The 14655-nt window shown below is 25.2% G+C and overlaps 1 protein-coding gene across 2 annotated transcripts; it reads right to left on the bottom strand.

The window, feature by feature from the left end:
- Positions 1 to 9379: 9379 nt before the first annotated feature.
- LOC101504238 (zerumbone synthase-like) lies at positions 9380 to 14168 on the bottom strand. 2 transcript variants are annotated; one of them, XM_004493009.4, is made up of 3 exons: positions 13952 to 14168; positions 13731 to 13811; positions 9380 to 10334 (listed from the first exon to the last, which is right to left on the bottom strand). In XM_004493009.4, the coding sequence occupies exons 1-3, from the start codon at positions 14059 to 14061 to the stop codon at positions 9527 to 9529; spliced, it is 999 nt and encodes a 332-aa protein (XP_004493066.1). In that variant the 5' UTR covers positions 14062 to 14168; the 3' UTR covers positions 9380 to 9526. The 2 variants fall into 2 exon arrangements, with proteins under 2 accessions (XP_004493066.1, XP_004493067.1); XM_004493010.4 differs by having other exon boundaries at positions 9380 to 10331; positions 13952 to 14167.
- Between the last annotated feature and the right edge of the window lie 487 nt (positions 14169 to 14655).

The raw sequence follows: 14655 nt of genomic DNA, 5'->3' as shown, positions 1-14655 counted from the left end.
ATTATTAAAATATTGAGTTTTTATACTATCCTTCATTCTAACGGTTAGATTATTTTATAAATATTTATAAAATCGTGTATATAAATTATTGAAATGTGTTGCAATGTATAATTTGGTTTCACTGCATGACAATTAAATTATTTTAAAGAAAATTATAACAAATAGTTGTAGTTATTTAAATAAAATATGTAGGATATCACATGTAAGTAGTTTAATTGGTAAGTTATATAAAATATGATGGTGATTTGATGATGTTGGTGTGATAATGGTGATCTGATAGATAAATTATGAAAGAATTATAATTTCTACTTATTTATAATTTTAGACGGAGGAACTACAAGATAACATCTTCAACTTTATTTCATTTTTTTTAATTAATTTAAATATTTAATTTATTTATATAACACGTTACTCATCTATTTGTCACATAAGTTTTTTTGACAGGGTTTAAATTGAAGGGAAAAAAAACTTATAGAAATGAAAATGAGAAAGACGCGAATATACATGAACGAATCAAATAATTAAACCTTTTATTTTGAATAGCAATAGTTTACAAATTATGATTGTCATTATTGATTCAATTGAATTAGATTAATCGAACCATACTCCACATGTATCATCATAAACAAGAAGTTTACATATCATATTAAAACTGTTTTTGGCAAGACCGAATGGATCATCTTGAATATATTGTTATGTTGCGAAAACTAGTTAAATCTTTTTATGTTCTTCAATTCAACATTTTATGTGTATAACTAATACTTAAAATATTATAACTTCTAAATTTTACTTTGAAACATGCAATAATGTATGTTGAGCCATTAATTTGCATAAAGCCAATAAGTTACTATATACAAGTCTTTCCCTTAATTTACAATTGATTTTAGGTTAATAACTTAATATTTTTCATATAAGTGTATTTTTTGTATGTGTTATGTATATTTCAATTGCTCCAAAATAATAGACGAAAATATGTCCTAAAATAATATTGATAATATATATTGGATATGAATCTCCATCTATAATAAAATATAGGGTAACCCTAAAAATATATTGAGTCAATAAAATTTATTTACAACTTAGTTTGTTGATAGTTATTTGATCAATTACGATTATCAATGTTTGCACCCAAAAAAATATTATCAATATTAGGTGAGATGATAAGTAGTTGAAAATAAAAAATATTTTTTTTGTCAAAAAAAGAAAATAAGAAATTATTTTTAATACATTATTAAGATTTAAATATATTTTTGTTCTTGAAATTTGCAATCACTTTGATTTTAGTATTTGCAAAATGATTTTTTTTTATAATTGACTCTATATTTTCAAATCACTTTTGATTTAATTTACCATCTAATTTCAATGTTTAGGTGGTTCCAAAAATGTTGACTGAGTATTATTAATGGTGACTCGTAAAATCATAATACTAATCACCTCTTTCATGTTATTTTTTATTTAAAAAAGTGAACTCTACATATATTTGATTTATTTTTTATATTTTATTGATTTAAATTATAATATCAACATCGATCAGTTACAAATTCAAGTAATGACATCAACATTATCAATATTACATATTCGAAAATATATTTTTGTTGACAATTTATTTTTATTATAACAACGTTAAATTTAAGTTGTTTTTAGTTTATTTTTGAATCAATCAATATTTTTTTAGTAAAAAAGTTAGTATATTATATGGTTTCAATGAGTCAACATGGGGTGTTGGTGATAAGAGATTGAAGGTTTTGAAAGGGATTTATGTAATTAGGTGGCACCTAGCAGCCACTTTTTAATGAGATCACAGGCTTTTTACACTTCCTTATAATTTGATTATTAGTTTACAGTACTTTTCAATTTTTGAATGACCACCTTTGACATGCATGTATATATAAATATTCATTGATTCATTGATACATGAGAGATAATACTAACTTCTTGGGACCAGAAAGCGACGCACCTGGAAATGTATCCGCGCCGGCACATGCTAATTATTTTATTTCCTAACCATATTTATATATATCGAAAATATATTTTTGTGATTATAGACAAATATTTGTAATATTTTCTTTTTGTTTATTTTTTTGTTTTAATTTTTGTGTTTAAGTGTATATACTTTTTTTTTGTTGCATGTAAGTATATTAAGCAGTTAAACTAAATTAGTTTCTGTAATAGAATTTATTTTTTTGTTATGGAAAATTTATCTATCATTAAGTGCAACTGCATAAACTCTAATTACTACAAGTAATTAAAATTTATTTAAAAAGTTGATTTTATTAAACATATAATTTTTTATACACATTTAGGAGAGATTGTGCTCTTACTAAATACTAGTAAATAGTTAATAAGTTCAAATATCTAATACAGATTTATATGTGTCACACTAATATAATAAAATTTATTTTAGTTTGTATAACATATATATGACTGGATCAAATAAATCAATTTGTTGACTCAATGTTTTTTATATTTAAGGTTGATAGAAATATCAATTTAGAATTTTTTTAATATGAATAAGCAATAAAATATAAAGAGGTCGAGAGTGATATCCTCACCTAAGCAAAAATATTAATAATGTTAACGATAATAACTAAACATTACTAAAAAACCTTAATTTAATTTCGAAATTTGAAGTGTCCATGACACTAATGCTAATAAAATAGGTTTAATATCTCACGTCGTTGCTAGTTTAGTAATATTATTTATTAAAAAAAATTAACATTGCCTTAATCAATACTATTTTTTTAAATGTAGACGCTTCATCTTTTTAAATTATATTTACATGTTTAATATAAGATGTTATTTGAACAACATATACATCTACATATAGCGTTAACCATGCCATAGACACTAATCCATTAGTAAATCAATGTTAGTGTTTTTATCGATTTAATGTGAACTTTTTTAGCTTATGCTAAAACAATTTTAATTTTTTAGTAGTGTAATTACCAATATTATTTAGCTGTTAAAAAAAACTATAGGGATGCCATGAAAACTACTATAAGAGACTTAATAGAACATTTTATGAAGGTTATGTATACATTATAGTAGAAAGGCTATTTATCCATCTTCAAGAAAAATTTTATGGTGAATTAATTCACATTTTTTATGCATTATAGAAAAGTTAGTCCACATCAAATATTAGAAGATTCGCCAACATATTTCTTATAAAATCATATTGTTCAAACAAAGCTAAGATGTCATTTGAACCAAGCAAAATTTATAGCCAAGTCTTTGGAATAAATTTTGATAAGCAAAACCCAAGCTTCTCGTGACCCTTTTCCCCATCTTTTATGACACCTGCTCTCTAATCAAACTTGGAACTCTCAAACCTACTTTTCAATTCCCTCTTGTTCAACGCTTGTTCTATCTCCCTTCCACTTGTCCCTTCTTTATATCTCTACAAACTACTATTCAAGTTGTTTGATCAATCTTCAAGGACATGGAAAATTTATAGGTGAAATTTTGAGGTTATGTTTGAAAAGATAAGCAATTTGTATTGCCTTTTGCCACTATATATCTCACGACTCTCCATCACATCACAAGATAGACAATCGACAAAATTTAATTTTAAAAAGTTCAAACTTGGCCACTGAATTTCACTTTTTGGTTATAGGTTAAAAAAAAAACTATATGATTAATAACAAACAAATGTTACTATCAAGTGTCTTAAGAATTCAATAAGAAATGGTGTTAAAATAAATTTCAGTTTAGTATTTTAATCGTGAAAAATAAAAAATATTAATATAAATTTTAAAATATTTTTCCCCTCTATTTGTCGGTTCAAATATCAACATTATAGTTAGAATAGTTATAGATTAAATTTCGAACTTTAATTTATTAAATTTTTTTTAGAAATTGAAAAATTAAAATAAAAATAGCTAATGAAATTTATAATATTAATTTAAGAGTGGGATGAGAAATTCAACTCTTCTGAACTAAAGTTAAAAAGTTAAAAATTTTAAATTAAAACTCGAACTTAGAAGAAAAAATGTTAACATAACACATTACTATAAATTTAACTGTTTAAAATAAATACTTTTTAATTTAAAAAAACAATTTTAAATTTTATTGATTTTAGAGACCAAATCAAATTCTAAAAATCCAAAACAACGGTTCAATTGAACAAACATATGATTATGCAACCAAGTAGAATTATAGCTCCATCTTCTAAGTTCTAACTCAAACACTTTGAACACATGCTTCGCATGCAAGTAACCTAGGAATGGACAAATTAACTAGCACACAAAGATACAATAAATCAAAACATTAATCGTTAAGCAAATTATAACATTTTGTTAGAATCTCAAGTAATCCTCATTTATAAGGATAAAATAACAAAGGTGATAATTTGACTTCATGATGAGATATATTAGTTAGTAGGAGTAGACAAGATCTGATTTGTCCCACAATTTAATCTAAATCATAAATAGAAGGTTGAGTTTGTCCTGATCTAAAAAATACAACAACAACAAAAAAGACAAGACAAGGACAAAGTTAAAAAAATGACCGGAGTCGGCTCACCCGTTCCGTCCCAAAATATATTAAGAACAAGATTTTTTTAATAATTATTTTACCTTATTATTGATTTTATTCACTAACTTAATTTAGGATTTAAAAAATGTCCTCTTCTCTGCACCATTTCTCCTGTATGTGCCTTTGTATTCATTTTTCTTCTAATCTTTGCATCATTTTCTTCACTATTATTATTATTATTATTATTATTATTATTATTATTATTATTATTATTATTATTATCATTATTATTATTATTATTATTACTATTATTACTATTATTATTATTATTATTATAAGATAATTTTATTTTGATCATACTCTTAATGAAATAGTAAGACTATGTGAAAAATCTATGGGTCTAGTAGATAGTAGGTTATTTATTTTGATTAAATGATTTGTATTTGTATGACAATGTTATGAGTTACTAGTTTTGAATTAATTGACAAGTTGTAACACCTATGTAGTTTGCTAATAGTTATATTTAATATTTTTTTCTAAAAAAAAATTCAAAAATTATTAGTTAGTGGCTCGTCTTGGGACCAACCCACAATTAATCGGGTTTTGGTTGGATTAAGGGACAAGTTAAAGCCTAAAAGTTGGTCCGATCAAATATTGGAACCAAATAGTGATATTAGAGTCAATGGTTGACAAATGTTTGACTGACTCCTTGTTTTAAAAGTCTTCATGATCATTGGTGTTTAGGCTTGTTAGTATATCAAGGAGTGTGGGCACGAATAGGTTCGGGCATCCCAAGAGGGCCCTATAGTTGACCTACTAAAAGGCTAGACTTAAACTTTTTAAGAAACTTATTTATTTAAATAAGTTAGATTCAAACTGTCTAAAAAGTGTATTATACCTGACAAGTTCGACCGTATATATGTAATTAAAATATAATATTTATATATATATAGTAATAATAAAATGAATTTAATAAAAATTAATAATAAAATAAAATACTCCCCATATTTTTGTAAGAAATACTCTTTATTTCATCTATTTTAAAAACATACTATTTAATTCGTAAGGCCTAACACAACACAATTAATAAATGTTGAAATTATTTGGCATAATGTCATGTATAGAGTTCGAATCAATACTTCGTAGTTGTGTATGATTTTCTTTACCATTCTATCTACATACTAACAAAAACGACAAACTTTTTATATTTCTATAATAATGGACTATTTATTACAAATTCTTTATATTTCTATAATAAAAGATTATTTATTAGAAATTTGAATCTTAATTTGTTGTCATCATTTCTCGAAATTTATACCTATTTTTCTCTCTCAAAACAATTATACTATAAATTCGACGACCGTGTTTTATTTTTTACAATAATATTTTATTATTTTATTTTGTTCATAATTAGTATTCATATATACATCAAATTTGTTGCAACAAGTGGACAAAAATGAATGTCATGGTTGTACAAGTTTAATAAAATTTACGTTTTATATTGGTCTAATAGTCTTTTTAAAGATACACAAAAGTGTTCTTTTTAAAAGTCGTACATCATAGGTTTTTTAATAGGATAATATGTCAAATTGGACTTTTAAAAATGTCAAACAATAACTTAAAATAAAGGTTTTCACAAGTAATAAGTCAGACTCAATCATTAATTTTTTTTTTAAATAAATCTAGTTCGTTTAATTAAAGTTCGGTCTGACTCGGCTTATTCCTAAGTGGGAGTAAAGAAGTATCACATTAGACAGAAAAATATATATTTATCATATAAGTGAGACGAAAACATAATCTTATTACTTTAAAATTTTGTGAAAAAATGTGGTGTTCAATCCACTATTACTCTCAGATCAATGAGGTGATATGTCAAACTCCCTGTGATCCACAGTACGTGTATTGGGGTATTACTCAAAACTATTTAAATTATAATTAGAATGAGAATCATACAAGGTCAAACCAAGAGTAAGAGACCGCTAAACAAACTTTAAGATAATTGAACTTTTTTTTTTTGTTGAAGTGTGAAAGTTTTAGATTACTCGTATAAAGGGTTTGTTTGTTGACCCCAAAAAATTTAGTTAAATGAGAACCTTTGCAAAACAGTCAAAATTTAATTACATAAGAACATTTATAAAATAGTCAAAGGGTTGATTTTTACTGTTTTACAGATGTTCTTACATAAATTTAAATATATATGTATATAATTTATAGTTTTAAAAAAAATTAGTAGTAATATTTAAGTAGAAAATGAGTATAAGAATATTATTTCTTTTCATTAGTATGATCAGAAAAAACATAAAATAATTGATAATACGCTGTTAGAACTTCGTATTATGTGATTATCTAAATAGTATATAAGATATAACTACTCCTAGTATCAATGTAAATATCTTTTTAGTAGTAATTTGTAAATATATTTGTTAGTATTTTTTAAGCTTTGAGTCTTGTCTTGACTTTGATGAGTTTTAAGAACGCAACTATTCTAAAACAAATTAATAAAATATATATATGTATAGTTAGTGCCTCATGGAAGCTTTTTGAGATCAGTAGCACAACAGAAGACATTGGACCCTATTGAAGACGAAATTGTTGGACCACTGTCATTATAGTTAATTTGAATGGCCCAGCAATGTATAGAAGCCATTGTCTTCACAGCTCACATATATGTTCCCTGTTTTTACTCTTGTCTTTCACTTGTTGCAAAAAATACAGCTTCAATGCCAAACTATAGTGCTCACACTTTACCAAATACAAATTGTATATTGTCAAATTATCTCCTACCGATTAAAAGCCATATCATTGAAAATATGCACAAAGGATATAGCCATATAGGAGTATTTCTTTCAGGGTAAATCAAATTATCTCCTACCAATAATTAAATATGATACTTTTACGTACTAATTGATCGTTTTAATTTTTAATTTATTTCTTTTTAATTGTACTATTTTATTAATATTATTTATAATACTTTTAATTTAATACGATATTGACAATGTATCAATACTATATAATATATATTTTTTATTTATATATATTCTTTAATAAATGTAAAATAAATAAATGATTAAACTCGTTTAGAACAAAGACAGTAACTTTTAAATTTTAAAATGTTGAGATCATTTATAACATGTTTGAATTGTCAGTAGTTGACATTTAGCGGACTAATTATTTACATAGTAACTTTTTGTTAAACTCACGATGTCGCATTGAGTCTACAAGTTTACAGACACAACCTTATAACATGTTTGAATTTGTTGTGGAAATAAATACAACGCGGTCACAAATTGAAACTATAATTATTGCATTTTTTATTTAAAAAGAGATTAACAAAAAAATCAAAAAGAATTATGGTGATTTTGTCAATTTTAAATTCAAACAAACATTCAGCAGTTTCAGGTGATTATAATGTGAAGTATTCTTGAATGTGATCATTTGTTTGATCTAATTAAATTGATATTAACTTTTTAAAGTATAATTTTTTTTTTTATTTTTTTTTATTTAAATTGGTGTGGGCAATATGATATACACGCTTTGTTCAATTTTCTCTTTTTGTCTTAGAAAAGATGATACATATTAATATTTATCAAATTTAAGAACCAATTTATTTAATTTATAATATAAATACTAAATTTATTTTTCAAACTTTTGTATCTAATTTATTTTACAAGTTAAAAACTTCCCGATACCTCCATATATTAATTACCTTTACTTAAAGGACTTTATAATGAAATGTGTTGTCCTTCTTTGTGATCTCTTGAATCTTTTTGTTCTTTATATTATTAAAATATAATTTTTTTTTAAATTTAAGGTTGTTATTTTAAATAAATAAAATATTCCTTAAATTGCTATGGTCAATGTGTACTAAATAAATCAAAGACGTTTTAATTTCATCACATGTGAAATTATTTAATTATTTGATATAAATCTTGTATATAACACAATTTGATGAATTTGAATTTAAACTTATATAAAAAAATATACTCACATTTAATATCTAAATTTATTTTAAATAAAATTATTTTTGGTCAAAAGAACCTACATAAAACAAAAAAAAATTGCATATAAATATCATCAAAAGTTTGAATTTAACTAAATGAAATAAATTTATACAACATAACAGACTAAAATATAAACTCTAACTAATTCAAATGTTCGCATTCAATAACTAACATTATCTCCAATAAAATTATGTTTTCGGTGGAGAGAACATAGACAAAAAAAGATCGAAAATCGCAAGTTGCCAAATGGTATTTTCCTCTTATTACATACTATATAGCCTATATAGTAAGGTAAAATAATTAATACTTGAGTTGCAACACTCGTGATATGAATAAAATTGGGAGAGGTTAGCTTTTGCGTGTTGGCACCTGTACTTGTACGGCTATACCCATGTCTCCTCATCCTCATAATAAATAACAAAATCAGAAGTATTCATAAAGAATTATCATATTTGTAGGCTCCATCCTTTTATTTTGTCAACCATACCTTTGGCCAAACCAGAGGTTTTAAGGACTCTTATCTCTATCTCATTGCCCTAAGTTAGTATATACCACAAGAGTTTTATCACATCACATCTATGTTGTCCTATACAAATCAAGGGCTATGTGGAAATTCAAAATAGGTGCACATACATAGTAGCTCTTATTCACTACAATCAATAAATCTTGCAATTAATTGAGTCGTATGATAAAGGCTATTAAATAGAGATAAAATGATTCACATGATTTTGACAAATTGATAATTTAAAATTTTAGTGATTCTTATTAATCATTAGAATTATTGACTTTAGTGATGATAGATTGTATTTCCATTACAATTATATTTCGGATCATACTTTTGTCTTTGATGTAAACTAAAAGAAAAACGATATATTTCTAAATTCATATAAATTAAATAAATTAAATAAAAAATTAAATGCTCCAACAAATTTAAAAATCAACCATAATACAAATATTTTCGAGGTCTTCGTAATTGCATTGCAATCACTTCACCACTACATCAATAGCTTATTTTGTTCATAATTTTATGCAACTGCAATTTAAAATTCTGGTTAGACCGTTTTATCCGGAGAAGGAAACACAAAATTTTTAAAGGAGGTGAACCCTCCATCAACTATGAGATTGTGACCCGAAATAAACTTGGCTTCGTCCGAAGCTAAATATAATGCAGCCCTAGCCACATCAATGTCCTCACATTTTGCACCTTTTAGAACACCAAGCCCACTCACAACTTCAGCTATTTGTTCTTGGGTAAAACCAGGAAGAAATTTTCCAACTTGAGTCAATGACATTGGTGTAGGAATTGCAGCTGGTGATATACAATTGACTCTAATCCCAACTCCACATAGTTCACTAGCCACAGATTTCACCACCCCAGGTATTGTAGACTTTGATATTGTATATGGGTGTGGCCCAAGCCCACCAAATAGCCCACTTATGCTTGATGTGCATATAATGGACCCATAGCCCTTTGGGATCATCACACGGGCCGCATGCTTTATACCCGAAATGATTCCCGTTACATTGATTCTCATAACTTTGTCAAATTCATCAAGGTCCAATTCGGTTATGCTTGGTGGGCTTATTGGGCCTGTTATACCAGCATTGTTGTACATGATGTCTAGTTTACCATAGTTTGTGATGGCCACATTTACAGCTTCTTCTATTTGGGCCTCAACGGTGACATCACATTCAACATACTGTGCTGAAGGGCCCAATTGTTTTGCAACTTGTGGCCCAAGTTTAGTGTCAGTGTCGGCGATTATGACTTGGGCCCCGTGTTGGACAAATTCATGGGCTGTAGCCTTTCCAAGTCCACTTGCTGACCCTGTTATGATTGCCACTTTTCCTTCTAGCCTGCTTTTGGCACCAAAATTAATTGAATTTAATGGATGAATTGTGAATTATGATGGGTGAGGAAAGAAAGAAGGAAGTGTTTGGTTTTGAAATGTGTAGTGGGGAATAATGGAACACTTATAAATGATGATTGATGATGGCTTCTTATCTAAATGTAAATTATTTCAGCTTTATCTCAAATGTCTAAATCACAAAGCATCATTTCTTTTTTACAAAGTTGGAGGATGATGTCTTGGACCAAAGATCCATGCATTTAAGATTTTATATTCCTTGAATGACTTTTAAAAGTAGGATGATTTTTATATAAAAAAAAAAATTTAGATGTGTCTTATTACCTTCAAAGATTGATTAAGAAAATAAAAGTTGACTTTTTTCTTCCTCTTTATTCATAGTATATAAAGTATGGAGGACTATATGAGAATATAACTTTATCACTATGACTATGCTATGCCTCTCCTGCTAACCTTTCTCACTAGCTTAATTATCATGTTAAAATTGTATTTATGACTCTCCTTTTAGGAATAAATAGAAACTTTAGTCATTAAAATTATAATAGTTGATTAATTAATTTAGTCCCTCAAATATACTAATCAAAACATTACTATAATAAACATTAATTAAAACTAATAAAATACTTTTTTAGTAAACATTCATCAAAACCAAGAAAAAGACCTACACATGATCGACTTAAATAGATGTTTGATGAATCAAAACAAGCATATAACCTTTAAATTGCAGTGCAAAAATTGAAAATGAACTATTTCAATTTCAACGACTAAAAATTCTAATTAGTTGTCTTTTCAAATGCTCTTTGAGAGGTAGTTAAACAACTAAAGCCCTAGCTCACCAAAAGAAAAAATAATTTACTACTTTAATAAAATAAAATAAAAAGTCACAGACGTACTCATAAAAAGCTCAGCTTAAAACGTACATTGGTAATTTTTATAAAGAAAAAGGATCCATACATTGAGGCAAAAAGACATACACTAACAATTTGTTTTAAACATTACTTACTTTTAGACCGACCTAATCTATGTATTTATCATTGAAGAGAACAAAGTTTGAACATATAAAATGTCTAACATAAAATGATTCTAATCCTGAATACAAAAAGAGTGAAGCTGTTTTCACTTGGCTTCATTGTTAATAATAATAGTTGAATAATATATAGGAGGAGAATCATAAGTTGAGTTATTGGACACGTTTAAAAATAAAAGTGGACAATTAAATGGGTGATAGCTAGCTGTTTGTGTTTGCTAGATGTATGGCATGAGAACATGCTTATTGGAGGCAGCTAGCGGGTTTTGTTCCATATATGTTTCACTTAATTTACTCACTAAACTAAATTTAGTGACTAAACTAAATTTAGTGACTAAACTAAATTATATTTATAAGTCAACGCTTGTTGCTTTTCATTTGTCAACGAAAATTAAATTAAATTGAATTAATTAAATATTGGTTTTAAAATATATTTCTGTTATACTCTATCCTCCCGTATTAAGTGTTATTTTTTTTTTTATGTGTATTAAAAAAATATAAACAACGAATGAGCATAATACTCTTTACAATCCTTATTAATCATTCGGTGAAAATCATTATCATGAGTTCATAGTGAAGTGTAATATATTTGAAGAAAAAAAAGTGTGTCTAATGGACTTGTGAGTAATACAAGTAATATTAATTTAGGATATATATAACTAAAATAAAATAATTAATGCTATTTTAAAATCATAAAATAATATTTATTTTCATACATTTTTCATTCACTAGCATGTCACTTACTCTCTCTCTCTCTATTTTATAATGTCTTTAAAATAATGCGCACATCTTAAGAAATTCTTACTTATACTATCATATTTAATACGAAATAATATTGTAAGACCGGATCGTTTATTATTTAATAACCCATCAAAAACTTGAATTATTTTAATATATAAGAGTATCATTAAAAAATAATAAATATTTTATTGATATTCTAAAAATGATAATTTATATGAAAAAAAAATTAAATGTAACATTTAATATAAGGAATGAAATAATATAAAATGAAAGAAATACATATTTTATTTCTTAAATAGTAAAAGATTGCGGTGGAATACTTGATATGTTAAGATGTTGTTTCGTAATACTACTTCACTGTTTTTTATATTCAATGTGTGTGAGTTTTTTTATTATACTCCTTAAAACCATAAATTTATATTGCATTTAACTATAATAGTGACAATTAAGAGAGAAAAAAAATAGTGTTAATAAAAGAGAAAAAGAGAGATGTGGGATTATAATTGACAATGACTTAAGAGAGAGTGAGAGACACGGAGAGAGGTTACTTCTTATTTCTTAGTGGAGGAATGGAAATAAGCATGCAAGAAAAGAAAAGACGTTTGAAAGTAGAAAAATCCAGAGTTTGATTTTATGTTCACTTTAGTCTTTATTCTATATTATTTCCCTGTCTCATAAAAACTAATCAATTCAATCAATTCATATATATTAAACAAAAATTTATAAATATAATCGATAATACTATTTTTATTAAATTATTCTTATTAGATATTAGTATTTTTATTAATATCATAAATATATAGTATAGAGTCGACTATATTAAGTCTCTATAAAAATTTAAATTTTTACTTAATCTAACGTTTTTTAAAAAAATTACTTAATAAAAAGGTCTCATATTTTAATATTTTAAAATTAAAATATATAATTTTTTAAAATTTAATATTATCTTAATAATATTAAATTAATTAAAAAATAAATAATATAATATTAATTATATTAATTTTGTGATATTAAATTAAAATTTAGAAAATTAAGTTTATATTTTAAGATTCACGTTAAACTTCTACATGTGTTGCATAATAATAATAATAATAATAATAATAATAATAATAATAATAATAATAATAATAATAATAATAATAATAATAATAATAATTATTATTATTATTATTATTATTATTATTATTATTATTATTATTATTATTATTATTATTATTATTATTATTAAAAAGAAAAGACAAATAAGAAAGGAGCAACACCGCACGCCAACTATAATAATGACATACTAGAATTGCCACAAAATGTCCAATTTAAGAAAAGACCATTTAGTGCAACCAAATTTACTCCATTCAACTAGGCTATAACAGCCATTGGATCTATCTTGAGGAGCCATTAACATAACTTATAGTGGTTTCATTGATCGAATAAAACCCGTTGTTAGATAATTTTTATACATTAAATTTCTATTTTCAAATTTAAAAAAAAAATTAGTTTGTTATGCAATATTTTAAGTTTGGATAAAATCACTTGTTAACAGGACTTTAAAAAATTAATGCATTTCATTTATCACTCGTATGGAAGACAGTAACCGCAGTAAATAGCTTTAATGAGAATTATTACCTTCTTCCACCAACCGTTGCATAGAATCTGCTGCTTTTTTGAATCAAAGTACCATTGGTGATGTTCTTGAGCTTCAACTTCCTTGAAAATATTATAAAATTATTCTAAGCAATTTCTAACTTATAGATATAAAAAAATAATACTAGTAAATAAATATATAGAATATAGAATAATTATTATTTTGAGGTTTGAACTTAGAAAAGAATATGAATGTATTGAACCTGGGTAGTGTTCTGATCATGATGTGGTGAGAAAGTGAAGATCTGATTCTAAGGGAAACTAGAAGAGTGTTGACCTTTGGTGGATCTTGGGTAAATTTGAAAGCACACATAAAGAAATGATGGGTTGATGAGTATTTAAGGAAGGAATTGGACAGGTTTTGTCTGTATTAAAAATATAGGACTAAATAAAAATGATTCTCCCCTCCATGAGAAACTTGTCAAAATTATGCTCATTTTTTTCTTTTCTATCTTTACTATATACTACTATAAAAGCTCTAAGACAAAATTAAATTACGAGAATAGTTTATTTTATTTTTTTCTGTAAATAATTTATATATTAATTTTTTTTTTTTGATATAGAATATCTTAAGAGTGCGTTTCAATTAAGTAATTAAAATGTTTGGTAATTTAAATTTTTAAGTAACTCAAATGTTTCAATTACATTTTTTTATTTATAAATTTTATTATTTTGATAAAAGAATTGATCATTTAAAATATGGCCATTTTTTATAAATTTCAAAATTTGAGATGAAAATGAAATTAAAACATTTAGGCTAAATATGAAGTTTTGGAAAGTTAAGGGACTATTTTAAAAATTTATAATTGTTGGGAGAAATTTGAAAAAAATAGGGTCAACTTGCAAAACTTTGAAAAATTATAGGGTCTAATATGTAAATTTGAAACATATAGGTCAAATTTGAAAA

This window comes from Cicer arietinum, chromosome 3 (genome assembly GCF_000331145.2).
Source record: "Cicer arietinum cultivar CDC Frontier isolate Library 1 chromosome 3, Cicar.CDCFrontier_v2.0, whole genome shotgun sequence".
In the NCBI taxonomy this organism is placed as follows: Eukaryota; Viridiplantae; Streptophyta; class Magnoliopsida; order Fabales; family Fabaceae; genus Cicer; species Cicer arietinum.
This window is presented reverse-complemented; position numbering and strand designations above follow the sequence as displayed.

Excerpts from the sequence above, each read along its gene's own strand:
- LOC101504238 (XM_004493009.4), bottom strand. The coding sequence starts at position 14,061 with ATGTGTGCTTTCAAATTTACCCAAGATCCACCAAAGGTCAACACTCTT. Across the intron at positions 13,812-13,951 it reads ATGATCAGAACACTACCCAG|GAAGTTGAAGCTCAAGAACA; the intron begins GTTCAATACATT and ends AATATTTTCAAG. Across the intron at positions 10,335-13,730 it reads GCAACGGTTGGTGGAAGAAG|CAGGCTAGAAGGAAAAGTGG; the intron begins GTAATAATTCTC and ends TGGTGCCAAAAG.